The 19011-nt window shown below is 49.3% G+C and overlaps 6 protein-coding genes across 6 annotated transcripts; 4 read left to right on the top strand and 2 right to left on the bottom strand.

Annotated features, from left to right (window-relative positions):
- Positions 1-491: 491 nt before the first annotated feature.
- On the top strand, positions 492-3731 carry GGI43DRAFT_382348 (uncharacterized protein; the record flags this gene model as incomplete). Its single annotated transcript, XM_083203236.1, has 3 exons — positions 492-1383; positions 1458-1555; positions 1629-3731. The coding sequence occupies 3 exons, from the start codon at positions 492-494 to the stop codon at positions 3729-3731; spliced, it is 3093 nt and encodes a 1030-aa protein (XP_083062122.1).
- Positions 3732-4064: 333 nt separating this feature from the next.
- GGI43DRAFT_332092 (WD40-repeat-containing domain protein) lies at positions 4065-5859 on the top strand. Its single transcript, XM_083201986.1, has one exon. The coding sequence runs from the start codon at positions 4131-4133 to the stop codon at positions 5631-5633; it is 1503 nt and encodes a 500-aa protein (XP_083062121.1). The 5' UTR covers positions 4065-4130; the 3' UTR covers positions 5634-5859.
- A 562-nt stretch (positions 5860-6421) lies between these two features.
- GGI43DRAFT_421937 (uncharacterized protein) lies at positions 6422-7668 on the top strand (the record flags this gene model as incomplete). The annotated part of the gene is made up of 5 exons (XM_083208034.1): positions 6422-6439; positions 6493-6626; positions 6750-6902; positions 7020-7516; positions 7592-7668. 5 exons carry the CDS (start codon positions 6422-6424, stop codon positions 7666-7668), a joined length of 879 nt encoding a protein of 292 aa, XP_083062120.1.
- Positions 7669-12391: 4723 nt separating this feature from the next.
- On the top strand, positions 12392-14389 carry GGI43DRAFT_332006 (insulin-induced protein-domain-containing protein). The gene is made up of 2 exons (XM_083201985.1): positions 12392-13656; positions 13722-14389. Exons 1-2 carry the CDS (start codon positions 12766-12768, stop codon positions 14100-14102), a joined length of 1272 nt encoding a protein of 423 aa, XP_083062119.1. The 5' UTR covers positions 12392-12765; the 3' UTR covers positions 14103-14389.
- Positions 14390-14764: 375 nt separating this feature from the next.
- GGI43DRAFT_382343 (uncharacterized protein) lies at positions 14765-15060 on the bottom strand (the record flags this gene model as incomplete). Its single annotated transcript, XM_083203235.1, has 2 exons — positions 14765-14778; positions 14832-15060. The coding sequence occupies 2 exons, from the start codon at positions 15058-15060 to the stop codon at positions 14765-14767; spliced, it is 243 nt and encodes an 80-aa protein (XP_083062118.1).
- A 407-nt stretch (positions 15061-15467) lies between these two features.
- Positions 15468-17894, bottom strand: GGI43DRAFT_331983 (glycosyltransferase family 2 protein). The gene is made up of 2 exons (XM_083201983.1): positions 17067-17894; positions 15468-16977 (listed from the first exon to the last, which is right to left on the bottom strand). The coding sequence occupies exons 1-2, from the start codon at positions 17574-17576 to the stop codon at positions 15664-15666; spliced, it is 1824 nt and encodes a 607-aa protein (XP_083062117.1). The 5' UTR covers positions 17577-17894; the 3' UTR covers positions 15468-15663.
- Between the last annotated feature and the right edge of the window lie 1117 nt (positions 17895-19011).

The raw sequence follows: 19011 nt of genomic DNA, 5'->3' as shown, positions 1-19011 counted from the left end.
CACGTCCCATTCACTATGGCGCAACTGCCGGTACTGAACTGCGCCAGCGATTAGCCGACAAAACTCCGATCGCATCTTCAGAAGCAAGCGTGGTCCACCCAGGGGGTCCTCTATGGGGGAGAAGGCTACTATCTTACCAGCGTCTTAAATCTCCAGGGCCGAGTGTCCTCGCCACAATCAAGGAACTTTCCTCACGGCCTGTGCGCCTCTTTTTCGTGATAATCACTCTTGGGATCTGACAGAACCGACGTCGTCTTGTCTGGATATTGTATTTTCGCCCGCCAATGTCTTGATGGTACAGCCCTCTCTTTACAATCGCGCCCCTCCGCTTTAGTCCCATTAGCAGCGTTCCCATAACGTCACCCCCCGAAGGCAGCAGAAAAGGGCACGCTGGGCTTTTCCCTTGCAACCAACGAAGCTCTCAGGGCCCCCGGGCTTTGCTCCACGAACATCATCTCGGGAACCGACAGACGAGCGGTTGATCCTCCAGAATGGCTTCCCACGGCCATCGAATGGCCGCCCCAGTGGCTCATCATCCACACGCTGGATACCAAGCTGCGGCGGTGATGCCACCGGCCGGCACCTTTGCCCCAGGGACCAAGATCCAGGTCGGCAACCACCGAGTGCAGATTCAGAAATACCTGTCCGAAGGAGGCTTTGCGCACGTCTATCTCGTCAAGCTGCCCAAGGCCGTCGACGGCACCGATCTGGCCGTCCTGAAGCGAGTCGCCGTACCCGATAAGGAGGCCCTGCGGGGCATGCGAACCGAAGTCGAGACGATGAAGCGACTAAAGGGGCATGAGGCCATTGTCACATATATCGATTCCCACGCGTCAGAGCTGAAAGGAGGGGGATATGAGGTGTTTTTGCTCATGGAGTTTTGCGATGGGGGCGGTCTGATTGACTTTATGAATACCCGACTGCAACACCGCCTGACCGAGCCCGAGATTATCAACATCTTCGCGGACATCGCCGAGGGCGTTGCCTGCATGCACTACCTCAAGCCCGCGCTGCTACATCGAGACTTGAAAGTCGAAAATGTTCTCATCACTACTGGCCCCAAAGGCAAGAGATTCAAGCTTTGTGACTTTGGTTCCGCCGCCCCCCCGCGACCGGCTCCCACGACGGTGGTCGACTGTCGCCTGATGGACGAAGATATCCAGAAGCACACAACATTACAATACCGAAGCCCCGAAATGGTAGACGTCTATCGAAAACAGCCAATCAACGAAAAGTCGGATATCTGGGCGCTGGGCGTTTTGTTGTACAAGCTCTGCTACTACACGACCCCCTTTGAAGACCAGGGGCAGCTGGCCATTTTGAATGCGAGCTACAGATATCCCAGCTACCCGGTGTTTTCAGATAGGCTAAAAAGCCTGATTGGTATGAACCAGCCGAATCTCTTGACCTTTTCGCAATTTTGAATAACAACTCACTGACTCGAATTATAAATGTAGCCATGATGCTGAAGGAGAACCATCAATCAAGACCCAATATATATCAAGTCTTGAAGGAGGCTTGCGCTATGCAGAACAAAGAAATACCGATACAGGATGTCAGTCTTTTTTCTTCACCATCAAAATAAAAATCAGATAATTGGAAATAGTGTCGCTAACAAATTCTTTTAGATCTACTCGGGACGGTCGAGCGCAGAACCCAGAGCTACCCAAAAAGCCGTCGAGCCGAAATCACATCAAGCACCCGTCGTTGGTGCTGTCTTTGCGGCGCCCGTCAAAGAACAACAGGCTCTTCCAGATATCATACCAATGAGGAGAGGCCGCCCGAACCCTTCACCATCTCGAACACCTGTCCCTGCAAAGGTCAACAGTGGTGACCCATTCGCTGCCCTGGACTCAAAGGCTCACGCAGCCGCCGCGCCCGTTCGCCGGGCGGAGCCTGATGAGCTCTCAGCCAGATTTCCACGTCTGGATGAATTCTCCTTGCTCTCAGATCAAAAGACTTTCAATTTTGATTCTACGCCAGTTTCGCCCCGTCCTCAGAGAGACTTGGGGGCAAAGGTCGCTGAACGGCTGGCTGATGAAGCATTTGCGTCCTCTAGAAGCCCCGCGCCTGCAACCCCAGTTCAGAGACCACACTCTGTGGCGCCAATCTCATCTCGCCCTCCTCTCGATATATCACAATCCACTCTGGATACCAAGCCTCTCCCCAAAGTGGTGCCCTTGTCTGCGACACAGTCTGGAGTTAGTCGGGCCCAGTCAATCATAACAAGCAACCCTGAGCTCAAGGCTATTGCCAACAAGACTGCAAACTCTTCATATGTTTCTATCGGCACAATGACTGAAGTATCTCCTGAAAAGGAGCGACAAGTGGACTTTGACCGAAGTAGACGCTCTCTTGATGTGGAAACTCCCCGCGCAACACCTCGCACGGCCGCCCTTACAGGGCAAAATACTGCCAAGCGGATTTCTGGTGGCAACTGGGCGTCAGCAAACACAAGGTCTTCGTCTGTCCAGCCACGACTTAGCCAGAGCACAGTTGCTTCGTCCAGAACATCACTGGATATTCTCAGCTCCGCAGAGGATTTAATAGATATGAGGTCTTCTGCTGGAGACCTTGGTCTCAAACAGCGACCTGTCAGCTCTACGTTTGAACCTAGCACTTTGGAATATCTGCGCGAAAGGGAAAATGCATCCAAGCCTCCTAGTCGCCAGTCTTCAACTAATCGACACTCATCGTGGCACCTCCCTCTGTCAAGTTCCAACACGGGTCGTAAAAATGATGACGGCGGCGTAAGCTTGAAAGAACAAGCACGAAGCTCGAGAAGCTTTGAAATCGATCAAGATCGATTCGTGCAAAAGCCTGAAGTGACTGCATCAACGTCAAAAAACCTGCTTTCTGGCAAATTTGGTGGTGCTTTCAAGAAGTTTGAGAATAATGCTCCATCTGAAACTGAGACAGATTTTAGACCATCATCGTCTGGCAAGGAGCAGGGACGTCGTACGCTGACGCCCATCCAAGGCTCAGAAGCAGCAGATGATAGGAGCGATACAGATGGAGAAGGCCATGGCCATATGACAGCTGAGATGCGTCGTGAGATGGAGCGTCGCCAGCTGGAAGAGGAGGAAGCTAGAGTAGAGGCTGCGCAAGCAGAATACCGACGAAGGGTTGCGGAAGGCGGTTCGCCGTCCAAGACTAGACCAGGTGTGGCTCCCAAGCCTATGGGAGCGGCTCGAGCTGCCAGTATACAAAACAGGGTCCAGAGTCTGTTGAGTGAAGAGCAGAAACCTTCAAACGTACCGCGCACTGCCCATGGTTATGGCAAGTACACGGACTCTGAGCCAGCACCAGGTGAGGCGGAGAAGCCGCGCCCTGAAGTAAAACGCAAGCCAATTGTAGCTGCGAAGCCCGTCGTGGTGGATCCGCGACGAAGCGACAGCTCTCTGGTCGATTCTAGACAAGCCACGGGCTCGACATCCGCTTCTGCGGGTTTGTCGGGCAAGAGTCAAGCCAAGCCGGCAGCCCCCAGAAAGCCCGTTCACCTGAACAATATACCCACGGGAGGAGGACGGCAAACCTCCTCACCAACCAAGGAGAGAGACGAACAATCATTTGAGCGCCTGATAGCAATTGATCTCCCTGGGCAGCCAATGCTAGAGATGACTGCAAACGACAGGGACGACTACGTGGAGGACTTTACGAAGCGCTTCCCTAGTCTAAGTACTATAGAATTAAGCCGAGATGGCGGCCGCGAGAGGGATGGGCCGCACTGATAGAGATTTGTTATTTTGTTTGTTTCTTTGACTTTTACTGTTTCCACTTTGTCGAGCAAAAAACAGGCATCGGGTTCGAAATTTTTTGCAAAGCTGATACAACATTATATATTCGAGCATATACGGGAGCATTACACCGGCTATGGAAATACAGTATTTACTCTCTTCCTCTTTTTCTCTCCTTTTGGAGTTGTATCATCTCTTTCGTAGAGCGTTCGTACGAGTGACATGTAGAAATATGCGTTAAACCAATATTATGCGCTAAGAGCGAAAATGATGTGGCTTATCTTATCGCACGGCAGGTACCCATAATATTTTTTTTCCCATTGAGAGGCAGCGTCTAGATTTTGGATTGAATCTTGTTTTGTAAATCATACAACCGCAACACAACGACACAAGATGGCCAAAAGAAAGAGACAATCAGCTGCCACCAGCGAACCGGCTGTAGAGCCTATATCCACTAAGAAGACAAAAACTGTGGAGGAAAAGACGAAACCTACAAAGAGCAGCATAAAGGCTAAGGCCGTGGAAACAAAGACGAAGCCAGCGAAGAAAAACACAGCCTTTGTGGAGGAAACCATTCAGATTGTCGCGGGATCCTACGACCGAGTTCTTCATGGACTGACCGCCGCAATTGGCGCCAAGGGCGACGTCGAATTTGCGGATACGTTCCTCTTCAATGCGCATTCATCAGCCATTCGATGTGTCGCCGTGTCTCCCCCATCGGCTCCCAAGCCGGGCCAGACGCAAAAAGTCTTGCTTGCAACGGGTAGCACGGACGAACGAATTCACGTATACAACCTGTCGGCCTATCCTCCGAGCAAGAAGAAGGGAGATATGCTGGCTGGCGTTGCGCCGAGACCGATCCAGGAGAACTCCAAGAACAGAGAGATAGGAACCCTGCTACATCACGACTCTACGATTACGACATTGGCATTTCCTACGAGGTCAAAACTGCTGTCGGGCAGCGACGATTCGAACATTTCTGTGACACGTACGCGAGATTGGTCTATGCTGAGCAGTATCAAGACGCCGAAGCCAACTGCACACGGCCGACCAACCGGTGATACCGCGCCGTTTGGAGGCACACCGTCTGGAGTGAACGACTTTGCCATCCATCCGAGCATGAAGCTCATGATTAGCGTCAGCAAGGGCGAGAAGTGCATGCGACTGTGGAACCTCGTTACGGGAAAGAAGGCAGGCGTGCTGAGCTTTAGCAGGGAGATGCTGAGAGAGATTGGAGAGTCGAAGCACTCCAGCGGCGAGGCGCGGAGAGTGGTCTGGGGAACTGCGGACGGTGCGGATGAGTTTGCTGTTGGATTCGACCGAGATGTTGTTGTCTTCGGCATGGACAGCGTGCCCAAGTGCCGGGTTATGCCGACGATAAAGACCAAGATACACCACTTTAGCTATGTTACTCTGGACGAGGAGACGGGAGATGCGCTGCTGGCTGTGGCCACTGAGAATGGCCGCATCATGTTCTTCTCGACAAAGGCGGACGACCTGTCAAAGCCCGAGGAATCATCAGAGGCGACTCTCCCCGTGGCCAAGTTTGTAGGCTTCGTCGGTGGAGAGGGCGTCTCTGGCAGAATCAAGGATTTTGTCACGATACCTAGCACAGCCAACCCCGGAATGCTGTACGTAGTGGGAGCGAGCAGTGATGGAAAGATCCGATTGTGGACGGTGCAGGTCGACGAGCTGCGAGAGCTGGCAAAGGCGGAGAAGAAGGACAAGGCAGAGGAGCCTCTGGGTGCGTTGAGGGGAACGCTGGTGACACATAACAGGGTTACTTGCATGGCGGCGTTTTTGATGCTGGAGAGGCCGGAGGGGGTGGAGGATAGCGAGGATGAGGGGGTTGAGGAGGAAGAGGAAGAGGATGATAGTGAGGAGGATGATGAGTGAAGGGGTTAGTTGATCTGTGGGAGGAGGAATACTGCAGACTTAGTATGCAGGTTATATATAATGCATAAATAGGGGTGGAGTTTGTTGAATACCTAAAATGTTTTTTTTACGATTACAGCTACTACAGTCTTTCATCGTGGACGATAATTTGTTCGGAGGATTCCATAACGTGCCTAGTAGAAGCAAATCTTGAAGTTTACTCATCTGACAGTTTCCTTTGGCCCGGACTCTGGCACACAGCCTACACAGCGGACCATACTAGAGGTCAACATTCCAATATCACTTCATGGCAATGTTCTGTTAATTATTATCATACTGCAGGCCAAATCACTTCTGGAAGAAACGGATCATGGGTCTAGTAGCGCAGTTAAATCTTGAGGCAACCACGGATGAAGATAGGTATCTGGTTGTTGCTTCCAATTCTATTATAAACATCTGATGTCACGTTAACTATTGCGGTATATAACTTCTTCTGATGTAAAAAACGCGTAGGCTTCTTTTCTTGCTGTATTACATCTCTTCTAAACAACATTTTCCCATGCGTCACCAACTTTATACATGTCTTAAGGGGAACTATTCATATTGAAATCACCCTCCAATGGCAGGCGGCTTTCTATCTTTGCCAAACGAGCTCGTTGAGAAAATATGCAGTTATAAATGCAGGCACTGTGTAGACCCAGAGTCATGGCTTGATTCTCCGTTTGAACGCAACTGGGTGGGAGATCTGAGGGCTCTCAGCCTGACATGCCGGCGGCTTACCTACACCTCTCAGCGGATCATGTTCCACGATGTCCATCCCAACCGTGGTGTCCTGCCTCTGCTGCGCACGGTTGTTGCACGGCCAGACCTGGCCTACCAGGTGCGAAGCTTCAGCAACGATCTATGCATGGATTCTCTGCCGACAGAAGAGGATTTCCAGTCGTTTGAGCGCTTGGCAGCCCGTTTCCATCTTTTTGAAATCGAAAAGTGGATGCAAATAATGCGGGAAGAAAAGTTTGCGCGAGAACTTTGAATCTTGGAATTTACCGTCGCTCTCCTCCCTACCGTGCTGGCGTTGTTCATCACTTTGCCTACATTCCATCCCGAATACGGACAGGCCCTTGGAAAATTATTTAGGAAATCCGTAACGTTGGGCTCGGTAAAACGCCTAAGCTTATATGACATTGATTTCGACAACTGCAAGATTGATCTGGGCCACCTCGGTGACTTCTTGGGTATGATGCCGTGTCTGGAGAGGCTGGACGTGAATTTCTGTGGAGGCGCCACGCAGTTTCTGCCTCTCCACGAGCTTCGATCTCTCAATTTCGCGCAGAGCAATATCAGCGCAGCGAGCTTGAAGAGGCTGGTCATGTCCTGTCCGAAACTGGAGCGCTTCGAGTAGTGCAGCCCTGAGGCTAACCGCAACATTAATGACTCGGCGGATGAGGACGCAGGAGAGTTTTTGTGGGAAGAAGTGCAGGAGATGCTGGCGCAGCGGAAGAGCACGCTGAAGCATGTGAATATGGAATTCCACAATTACTTTCCTCTTTTTGAAGGCAGCCTGGAATTGTGGAAAGGCCATTTGGGCAGCTTTATCGAGTTTCATGCACTCGAAAAGCTGTTGGTGCGAGTGTCTAGCTTTGACAAGCCTCTTGTCGCCAAATTTGTCGACCTACTACCCGAATCGCTCACTCTCCTTGGATTACGAGATATACCGCAAAATTGGGATGGAGTAGAAAAACTGGCATATGCTGTTCGGAATGGACGCCTCCCAAGGCTGAAAAAGGCGGTGCTGGATCTGGGCCAAGATGAATTCGAAGTGGCGCGAGCGCAGCTGGATCTTGCTGACGTGACTTGCGTGAGATACGACTATGATTACCATCCTTTTGGGCGACATTTTCCGTGTAAGTAGTATTTGTTTGTCGTTTTGTTTGAGAATTTGACTGGTAATGATGATTAATAGTAATGAGATTTTTTAGTCTTCATATACCGATTTTTTAACCGCACACTTGCGCATTTGACTACAGATTCGCCTCCTACTCCTCTTGAAGGGTAAATTCTGAAGATGTCTGATGCTCAGAAATCTCATTTGAGAGACTGTTTGTTTGTAAAGCTATTTGAAGACGAGAGACGGGCGAATGAGCATGGCTTGATATTTGATAATGTGTCTATGGCTTCGTTTAGACATGCTTATTGGGCAACGAATGGATTTGTTATGGAAAAAGCGATTCATAATAAGTGAGGATGGATGCACAAAGAGCATAGGCTAAGATACTTGAGAGAGAAGGATCAGCCGGTCTTGGTGGCTGTAGGAGCGGTCTGCTTGCTTGTTTGCGCAGAGATGAAACTTGTTGCAAGTTCTCTATGGCTATCTGCTGCTGATGCTTTCATCTGTTCTGTTTCCCCCATGTTGTTTTTGCGGCTTCGATAGAAATTACAGATATGGTTTCCATTCGACCAAATCATGTTTTACTCTCGAGACACAAAATAATACGTATATGCCTGTCTTGCATCGTTTCCAGTATGTGCGTACATTGTATCATGGCATATCTTGGCCGCTTCTCTCCTCTTCTTGATACGGACGTAGTGGAATGCAATAATCATGTAGTGGTGGTACAAATGATTGCTTCCTGCTAATGATGGAGTCTGGATTCTTTTTATTCGTCATGTTTAAGGCTGCCTTTTTCCATGCAAGACAGTGAACTTGAAAGCACTGGGAATATGAACAACTCCTTTACAAACTTGGTATAAGCAATAAGACAGTGTCTTGCAACGGGTCGGCAAGCATGAGTCAAGCTGAAAACTCGGCGAATGACGATGAGAGCAGACTCTTGGGGCCTCACATTATAAGCCTAGTTCCCATAGCGAGGAGTCTCTATCTGCGATATCTGCACCAAGGAGCTGGCTGAGACCTACGGCGAAGCACCCTGCTATTGCTATCGCTATCGGACCGTCGGAGATCATAATTCGTAGAACAACGACAATGACAATGATAACGAGGAGTCAAGTTACGTGCGGTGAAGTTTTCTATATATGATAGGAAGAGGGGGCCAACTCAAAGCCGGACATTGCATAAGTCGTTTGCTCTGGAACCTGATCAGAAGTATGAACTTGGATGCTCCTACTCATCTCTTTGTGCAACTAGAAAGTTCGCATGTGCTTTGCAGAGCCACGCTAGAGCCATCAAGTTTGGAACTGGAGAAGTGTTAGCATATAATGTTAGACATGACAGACGTCATTTGTATCAGGGTGCTAAAGCACGGATCAAAACTGCTTCCTTTTCATATTTCTACCTTTTCCCAACAGGCTAAAGAATATATTTGGAATTGATATTTGGTTGATCTCATGCTCGCTGTGTCGTGTCTCATGAGGTTTTAGTCAAAAAGTTAGGACTATTCTGCAATAGTATATCTAATATGTCCGTACCACATCACGAGGCATACATGTCTTGTAGAGTTGGCTAATTTGAGGTAACGCAAAGAACATGGTCTCTGAAAAGTAATCTCAGCCCGGTCTTGGGGTTCAAACGTAAATGTACTTACGAGGTAATTGAGTGTCTTGTGAAGATATAGCTTTCCCTTCTATATGATATGACTTTTCAAGGATTTGAACTGTGTAACTGCAATGTGAGCAAATGTTCTGTCGAAATACGTCTTATTATGACCCATATTGTCCATTGGGAGGTACTACAACTTTATGCGAAGACGTGTAATCTGGATACCTAGGTACACAGCTTTTTAGCCTTTACTGATGGATACCATTTGCTTCACTGCAATGGCACCAGAAAGGTTAGAAAGCTACATGTAGCCCCTACACAGATGTGGGAGTACATGTACCTTGTCTGGATATTTTCCAGATTGCATCCATGGATATCTTGGGTTTCTCTTTTACAGGTCCCCGTTTAGGCACAAACTTTGTTTTGAGATATTGCAGGAGTAACTACATGTACATAGGCAGATTACTGTAAATATGTTTATGCGTGCACTTTCAACTTGGGCGGACGATTGGAATCGATAGACATGATTAAGCCTCTCATCGCGCTGCACATTAGCCTCGACTGCTCAATATATTTTGAACATTTTCTGCAATAACCATGAGCTCGCTTACGCAGGATTTAATTTTCCTTTTATTGAAGCCTGATTTAGAAAGGTTAATAATCTTTAACGAAGCGCCACGCCCGCACTCAGGCACACGACACAAGGGTTCGTTACGAAGGATGGTGTTGGCCGGGGTGGGTGGGCATGACTTGCAGATTGCTAGTACCGGGTGGCGTTTTTGGAGAAGAGACAGAGAGGTCGCTTGGAGCTATGTAACGGTAGTAGTGTAATAGTGTTTGTATACAGCATTGCTGGCTGCTACAGACATGCTTGGAGTCTGTTTTATCGTTTATGCTCATGACGACTTTTACATGCTAGACGGCGAATATGCAAGCCCTGGGAATATCAGCAGATGTCGTGTCTTACTGGTATGCAGTGCTTGCAAAAAAGCAGCCAACCAAGGCCAGTTCCGATGGCCTAGACGCAGTCTTCCGAACAAACCAAACTCTGATGACTGGAAAATGCGGGGTGTCACATGTCACACGAGCAGCGTGAAAATTGAAAATGCAGCGCTTCTGACTCGTCCAGCTCAGAGGGAGGTGGAGGGGAGCTAAAGAATACGGAGCCATTACTAGCTGCTGGGTTTATGTGCTGTACCTATCAATTCGTGCCAAGCGGCGGTTCGACTTGCATGCAGAGGTGCAGAGGTGCAGCTGAGAAGTGAGGAGAAGATGGTAAGTGATGCTACCGCAGTTGCTACTGTGAAATATTGAAGCTTACTTGTGTACTATTGAGAGTTCGTCGCTGCAGCTCTCGATAAACTATCTCCTGGCTAAATTCCTGGGCGTAAGTTTGGGTTTATTTGCTTTTGCCGGCGGCAACTTTAAACATCGAGCCGTGCTGACTTTTACGTGAGGGAGAAGCGGGAAGAAGGCAGCGCCGGAAACTTGCCTAGTGGACAGTCGAACCGTTCGCTGAGGGGGCCTGAGCTGCGGTTCGTGGTGCGGAGAAGATGCAACCCAGCTGACAGAGGTGTGTTTTGTTTTATTCGAGGGGCGATTTTTGCCTTTTTGTTTTCTCGTCTTTATGCGCGAGGCACTAGTACTGCAAAGTCTGGGGTAAATGCAGTTTCAGCCGTTGCGGTTGCTGAATCATGGGTGCTGTCAAGTTTTTGTTTCAAGGAGAGTAAAAGAAAAAGATGCTATCTATATCTAGACGCTTTTACAGTACTGGGGATGGATTGATTGTTTACTTATAGTAAGAAGCTATTATAGTAAGACGTGAGTAATATTGTAGATCCTTGGTAGATCACTCGGATGTGCTGACCTGGGCAAGAGCTTGAGGTCAAGGATGGGCGCCTAAAAGTGCCCTAAAAATCTGTACTGTGTAGCTGTGAGAGACACCTGCCGCTAACAGAGAGGTCTGGCCGCTTCGGCCCTATGCGTGGGTATATCCAAGTGCCCAAAGCAGCTGTCTCAGCGGCCAATACTACGGCGATTACTATTACTACTACGGATGCTGCTATCAATATTGATGACCTGTGAACAGGTGGGTGGCAAGGAATGGTGCTTTCTATATTCATCTACTGCTTTGCATCCATAGAACCATTGTTCGAGCAGTGTCCTAACTCATGTTCAAGCAAAGAGATAGATGCTCTATTGCAATACTAATTCAATACTCTGCCAATTCGCACTGTCCTTCAAGGGTCACCCGCCCTGAGCTCGTGAAGGAGGGTCTCCAATATTGCCCTCCTCGGCCTAGTCACATGTGCGGTGCCTTACGCCTCAAGTGAGTTGTCACGGTTCGGGTATTTTTGTTGAGAGGGCAGACATGGATGGGCTGGATGGCATGGATAGCTTAGGCGAGAAAAAAGAACGCAAGCGGGAATGGGTGCATGAACAGGACAGCGAATGCGCTGCGTTCCAAGGCGAGACAAGAGACAACAGAGTTTCATTACGAGCCATTGAAACACGCGGCACGCCGGGCCAGGCATTCCGTTAAAGCTGCCCCCTCCTCCTCGCTGTCTCTCTTTTTTCCTTTTACTCTTACTTTTGATCTATTGACTTGTCCCTCCCTTGATTCTGTTTCTCATTTATTGCTTGCCACTGACTGCCTGCCTTCGGCATCTGACTCACTTCTGCTTCAGCCAATATCAAATCCCGTACAGTACTGCACGCTCTCCACGTGCATCGGGCACTGTAGGTCGCACTACCGCCTAAAAATAAAATCGACTCCGCCTGTCAAAACAGCAGCGCAGCAGCCTCCATCCGTCTGCATCGCATTTCAGCTGCATTCCCCACGGAAATCTATCCGCCCCCTGTGCACTGCCGCCGTGCAGCACTTTTACGGTGCACAAAGCCAACACTGAACAATTGGTAAGTAGAACCAACATTGAAAGCTGGGAAAAAAGAAGAAAGAAAAAAGACCCAAAAAAAGAGCGGGAACAGAAGATGAAAAGAAGGCAACGGAATTCAACAAAATGCATCTCGCATTCGTTTTCGGCCATCTGGTTGAGATGGATCCAGAAGTGGGAATCGTCAAAAAAACTGCCCACTGCCGGAGTACAATTCTTCCCATCATATCAGAGCCACTTTTTTTTCCTTCTCTTTATCCAGCTATTCAATTGTCTAGCTTCCGTTTTGGCACTTTCATGTGATGGATTTAGCCTAACCAATTTTTAGGTCACAGTATTCGCAGCGTCGAAAAAAAAAAAAGAAACACCAAAAACATCACCATCATAACACCTGCATCATCCGATCCCCTTTTTCGCCTCCTCGGATCCACCGGCCCGGTGCTTAATCAGACCATTGCATTGCACGCATTCGGAACGCTCAACAACCCTAGCCTTAGCGGTGGAGCTGAAGCTGAATCTGGAGCTGGAGTTGCATCAAGTAAGCACAGAGAGGCAGAGCAAAGAGTCACGGGCACCCTTGACTTGGAGGATTTAGAGGCGCTTTGATCACTCATCTCAGCTCAATTCCTCTCCTTTCAATTGCTTTGGCAGCTACAAGCTTGAAAATACTACTATTGCATACGACAAGCTCTTCTTTTTCTCCTTCAACCCTCTACAGCATTTTCTCGCCAATACCAGTATTAACACCAACACCACTACCGCCATGGATACTGCAGAGGCTTCTCGGGACGGCCCTCCCTTGCTTCGACCCATCCCTCGCCGGCCCTTTGTCTTCGACCTCAAGTGTTCCACGCCGCCACCCCGGAGCCTCACACCGCCTCAAGATGACGAGAGCGACAGTGAAGAGCAGCGCCGAGAAGAAGAGATCCAGCTCGCCCGCTTCCGCCGCGAATTGATCAATTCTGGCCTCCTCGGCTCGCGTCCCTCGCCGCCCGACTCTCCGCCCGCCCTCACCCAGTCACAATCCACCGCGAACCTCAATACCTCGACATTGGCTGGCATATACGATTGTGAAGACCAAGACGACGTCTTCAATGGCGTTCAAGATGGCGAGGAGCTCCATACGCCATGGGGGACGGGAGCAGAGACGCCGGTCAAGCGACGAAAAGAAAGCATCAGCCAGGCCACCTACGAATTGATGCGCGATCGATCAAACCTCCCGCGCCGACGAGCCATGTCGTACAAGCCTGCGGAAGCGACATTGAAGCAGTCTGTGACACCTGCCGGTGGTGCGGTTTCACTGGCGTCGCGTGCCATGGTGCTGTTTGTGCTCGGTGCTGGATACGGAGTGCTGGTTACGCACCTGCACCAAGAGTCCCGGTTACTCCAGCTGACCGAGGCCAGCAGCATCATTCCGCAATACAACGGATCATATCTTGCGCTGTGGGGCTTTGGACTGGCCGGTGTGGCTCTCGGCGCGCTGCAGCCTTGGTTTGACGGCCTGTGGGACGGCCTTTTTGGATCCGAAGACGAGCAGACTGTGGCAGAATCCGAGGCGCCCCTGCCAAATGCCGCCAAAGAGACTGCGTCAGAGACGGATTGGGCGCTGGTGATGCGGGCAGTCGGCGTCTTTGTTGGCGTCGCGTTTGCAGTGGTAAGTTTCAAACGTGTCATTCGCTGTGGGGTCGTATGACGTACTAACATGTGATTGTGGTGCAGCGTCGTCTTGCGTGGAGCTCCAGCATGCAGCTCTCAGTGGCCGTGGCTCTTGCCAGCTTCGTGCTGTGGTGGCTCATCGACCGATCCATCTCTGCCTTGATTCTATCTACGGGCGTAGGCCTCGCCGGGTCCATCCTCGTTTGGGGCGTCAATCCGGACATGATTCCTGCGCCTGCTGCACACAACAGCAGCAGCAACAGCATCCCCTTTGCGGCATCTTACACAGATTTGGCGACAGCACTGAACAGCATTGCCAGCCAGGAGACTATCGAAGTGAGCATCTGGATGGTTAGCGTGTTGTTCTGCACCTGTCTTTGCTTTGGCAACATTGGACGACGATTGGCCAAGAGCAAGTCAAAAGGTCGCTGGGGTGGACTATAAGGGCGAGAAAGCAAAGAAGAGCAAGCATTATTAGCAGCCATCTTTTTCACAAATGTGCAATATGTGCTGCTTTGGCTTTCTTTCTCTTGGCCCTCCTCTTTCATTACTCAACGGTGTTTATCTCATACTGGAAATGTCTAACGGAACTTGACTGGAACTGGATCTCATAACGGACTTTTAGCGGAATACTCGACGCGGCAATTTGTTTTTTCTATTCTTTAGCTTTGGCTCTTTTGGAGCGGCGAGATTGGCATATATGCATTATAACGATACCATGGGCGTTTTTCTCTGGTCATGGACAATTTTGGTCATTTATCCTTTATCATTCTTTCCTTCATTTTGGAATACTTTGCATATCGGCGCTTGTTATTGGGAGGAAATTGGTTGGACTTAACGTGGGAGACGATCTATATAGATGTTTTAGCACAGAACTGATGAGAGCAATGATGCCTCCAGTTCTTGAAGAATTCAACTCTTCCTTTATGATCTTCTTATTGCTTGAGATGTGTACCTCGTAATTTGAAGTATGATCTAGATGGATGTTTGTGTCATCATGGAATAAACGTCCTTCTGTTTATGTTTTTATTCCTCTACAGAATATGGTATCTGTATCATGCCTGCCATTGAACATGTATCCGTTTCTGTCATCTATCCCATTTATTTCAGGACAATTTACCTTTTGTGTAGATATATATATATATGTAGAAAGAGAAAGATGATTAAACATACTAATCTTAATCTGCCCCGCATGCTTAAACTGATACCCTGGCTGCTTAATGCCCTCCACCTCGGAAAGCATATAATCGGTGCGCCTGACAAAGTCCCAAATGTGAAAGAGCCCGCCGCTGGCCTGTGGTGAGTCACGGTTGAACCCGGGGCTCGTCTCGACGGCGAGGCTGAGGAGGGTGAGCTTCTCGGCGATTGTGACGAGGATTTCGGGGGAGGGGACGGGAGCCATTTTTTTTTTTTTTTTATATCTGTATGATGTCTGGTGATGATGATGTAGATGTGTGTGTTGTAAGTGGTTTTTTAATGGACTGAGATGTAAATCTGTCAAAGTGGGGAGAGATGGGGCTGTTTAAGGCGAGTGAATTGAATCGAGGGGCAGCATTTATAAGTAAACAATTACACTACTTTGCTGCGGAAAATTAAAGACCAATCTTTTGCCTCTATTCAATTCTTTGTATGGAGCAACTCCATATATTTTCGCATGCTAGTGGGTTGACAGCTTAACGCGTCCTGTGACGTATTTACGCGATTCAATTAAAACAGCTACTAAGCTACTTAACGCGCAACTACCACAAAACGCCAAAACTTTATAGCACCAAATTCTACAAGTAAACAGGAAAAGACAACTATTATAAAAAAATAATATTATAGGATATTAATAGCATATATCTAATATTACATAAAATTCATTTCATTAGCTCTACAATCGTAGAGATTGCCCTTTTTATATGCTCCCGTCTATGTCTATATCTTCGTCGTACTTTGTACACGTACTCTATATGTATTATATGCAATCCAGGCTTGTAAATCAAAGCATTCATTCGTCCACCCATCATGACATTTGGTAAATGGTAAATCTCCACGCCACCGTCGCCGCCGCCGCAACGCTCACCACCATGGACAAAAACAGCCCTCCGCTCGACAGCTCGTAATACGTCGCCAGCCATCTCGCCACACAGCCAGCAACGACGCCCATCCAGGCCACGAAAAAGCCAGTCTCCCACCAGGCCTGTCTGACGCTGTCCTTCTTGGCCATCTCGCTGTTGTTGCGCATGCTGGTGCCCCAGCCATCCGCCGTCAGTGTAAACAAGCTCCAGACGTGCACGCCAGGCAGCGGAATGTGGTAAAAGAACATGCCCGGGATGATCCACTTGAGAGATGCGCGTTCCAGGCGATGAGGGTTGCGGAAGAGGTTGTATAGGGCACTGGCTATTACGCGCACGAACAAATCGGCAATGAAGACGATGATGAGCTGCTCGCCCGTGATAAAATACCACATTGTGGCGATCAGCGCAATAAGAGGGCCGAGTTCACGCTTGCTCATGCTGTAGAAGAGCAGAGGGTGTGTAATCAGGTAAACCTTGGGTTGAAGCAGGGACTCAATGTGCGTGGCACGCGCCCAGCGGACTTGTTGCTTGAGCCAACGGGCGAGTGTCGTCGGTGTATCCGTGGCCGCGAGGACATCTGAAGCAAATACGACACCCCAGCCGCGTTTAAGAAGATTGGTGGTGAGATGGCGGTCCTCGTTGATAATCATGCGTTTGCCAAAGAGAGTTTGCAGGTACCAGGGGATCAAGATGGCCGGCAGCGCAGCCAGACGGAACACGGTGCTAGGACCGCTCTGACAGTCACTCGTTGCGGTGAAGGCGGGTGAGGAGCGCGTCAGATACAGCTCGCCCCAGTAGACTGTGGCGGCCAGGTTTGTCACGGCAGTCTCGTATCCGTTGTGCACAATCAGACCAGAGCTGGCACCTCCAATAGTTGGGTCTTGAGCAATAGCATCAACCGTTTTGTGGATCGAGTTGGGCAGTACCAGAGTATCCGAGTCCGACGACCACAGGAACTCAATCCCCAAGACGTCGGCGATGACCAGTGCAAAGACAAAGGTAGTGAACATGATGCCCTTCTTGTGCATGTGTCGTTGGCGGATGCAGATGTTGCGTACGTTGCTGAGGTTGACCCCCTCCTGTTCGAGGATAGTCCGGGCGAGCTGGAAGCAGTGTCTCATTGCAATATCATGGCACTCTTCCATGTTAACGGGTTGGCCATTTTGCTTGCAGACGGCAATATGCTTGGCGAGGATCTGTTCTGCCACCTCACCTAGTGGCTGAGGGACGTGGATCACTTTGGATTGAGTGGGAAATACCTGTTTCAATCTTGTTAGCTAACCTTGATCTCTTCTATATCACATATACTAGGTGTGTATATATGCTTATATGCTTGTTCAACACTTACAATGTTAAAGACGTCAACCATGTCACGATCAGCCACGTCATCTCCGTCAATGCCAATCAACATAAAGGTACAATGCTTGGCGTTCTTGTAACTCTCCAAAGCCCTGGTAAACAGAGCAGGATCTTCACGCCATCCCACAACAGCAGCCATGCTGTCCAATCTTGACTGCGGCACAATCTGCGATTCCATAAAGCTCATCTTCTTTTCATCGTAAGGGCTAGAGCTGTAAGAGCTGTAACCCTCATCTCGCGGAGGAGGAAGAGGCTCAGGAGACTCTTCTTCGTAAAACTGAAGCCTACGGCCTTCGTTCACCAGCCGGTTCAGCTCAGTCAGGAGGATTGTGAAGACCAGATCCAGAGTAACAGGATAGTGACAGTGCACAGTGATGGCCCAGTAGGCAGGGATGCTAATCAAGCAACCAATAACATTGATTGCCATGCGAAGCAGCGTTGTATGGCGTCCCTTGGTCACGACTTGGGGACCAGGCCCATCCTGGAAAGAGTCCATCATGATGGACAAGTTTTGAGAGAGCTAAAGGCTGGATAGCCTAAGCCGAGAGGAACGAGCGTCTAAGCGAAAAGACAAGAGTAGAATAAACGAGTGACTGAAGAAACTTCAAAATGCACTTTTCAAGTCTGAAACAGCAAGGGAAAAAAAGAAGGGAAGAGGAGAAAGATATGGAAAGGGGGGAAAGCAGGTCTGTCAAGAATAGACTCTGCTCTCAAATGCCGTGACGATGACAAGTCCCAGGCAACCAAGGTCAAACTAGACAATGAGTTGAGCTGGACACCCTATCGACATAACATACCACCCGAGTCCTCGCGTGCTAACAATGGTGATGATGATTAGTCGAAGCGAGCAACTGACCTACTCCAAGGAGCAACTACTATTTCAAAGAAAAAAAAACCTGCTTACCTCGCTGGTAATAAGGCCGAGGTTGCGTTAGCTTCTCAATCTGGATACACCCAGCTGAGGCTACAGCACCTTCCCGTCAGCCTAGCTGGGTTTTTTCTCTTGTCTGTCATATCTCTTTTGGTTTGTATTTCCCTTCACATGGCCAGATTCTTCTTAGTCCGGGGGGCGCTGCTTCCGCACCTCCGTATAATTTCACGAGTAGCGTCTTGAGCTCTCTTGGCCGACATGCAAACTAGAGCTGTCTTTGGCCTAGGCAATGGGGCGCTTCCAGGGTTGATCCCGAGGGATTTTTAAGGGTCGACAAGAAGCGTCTGCCGGTAATTGGTGTATAAGTTGGGCACCGGCCATTGCTTCTTCCAGACGATGAGGGATTCCGACCCCTGCACTGCATGCTTGGCCTCATCTGCTCACAGCTTCGTTCGTCTTACTTGCCGTGCTGTTCCCAGCTGCTTGCGGGCAACACAAGACTAATACTATTTGCTTGGTTTAGAATAGTACTAATGCGGCAGCTGAGCGGTGCTCGAGCAGGATTCTGCGCATCTCATCTCGCGGACTGCATAGTCGCCTAGTGGACATACAGTAATCTGACAGCGCCCGTGCAGAGACAAGGTTGTTTCAGATGCTCCGTCCTGGCGCTGGTGATACCGGCGTTCGTATCTCGATCAATCGGACAATGCTGTAGTTGGTCTAGTTTGCCCCTAAAAAGCATCAACGCTCAAGCTCCGCCATGCAAATTTTCAACCTTATGCGCGCGAGCACATTAAGCCAGCCAGGCAGAAGACGGGCTGAGCCCACATTGCGAGAGATCCTCCAGAAAAAGGTCCTCGGAGAAAAAAATTAACACGAGAAGCCAAGCGCCTGGTTGTCGCTAGGGAATCCCGTGAGACCCATGCCCATCTCCCGAATGGACCACTGCTAGGAAGTGTGCTAGAAGCCATGTTGTGGAACACTCAGACGGTTTTCCACTTTTCGTACTTGTAGTGGCTTTAGTCGTAACGTTAACCTCGTCCTGGCCATGCAAAGGGTAAGC

Source organism: Trichoderma evansii, assembly GCF_050947405.1.
Source record: "Trichoderma evansii strain SZMC 28006 chromosome Unknown GGI43scaffold_6, whole genome shotgun sequence".
Classification (NCBI taxonomy): domain Eukaryota; kingdom Fungi; phylum Ascomycota; class Sordariomycetes; order Hypocreales; family Hypocreaceae; genus Trichoderma; species Trichoderma evansii.
The sequence above is the reverse complement of the archived record's forward strand: the minus strand, read 5'-3'. Positions and strand labels throughout refer to the sequence as shown.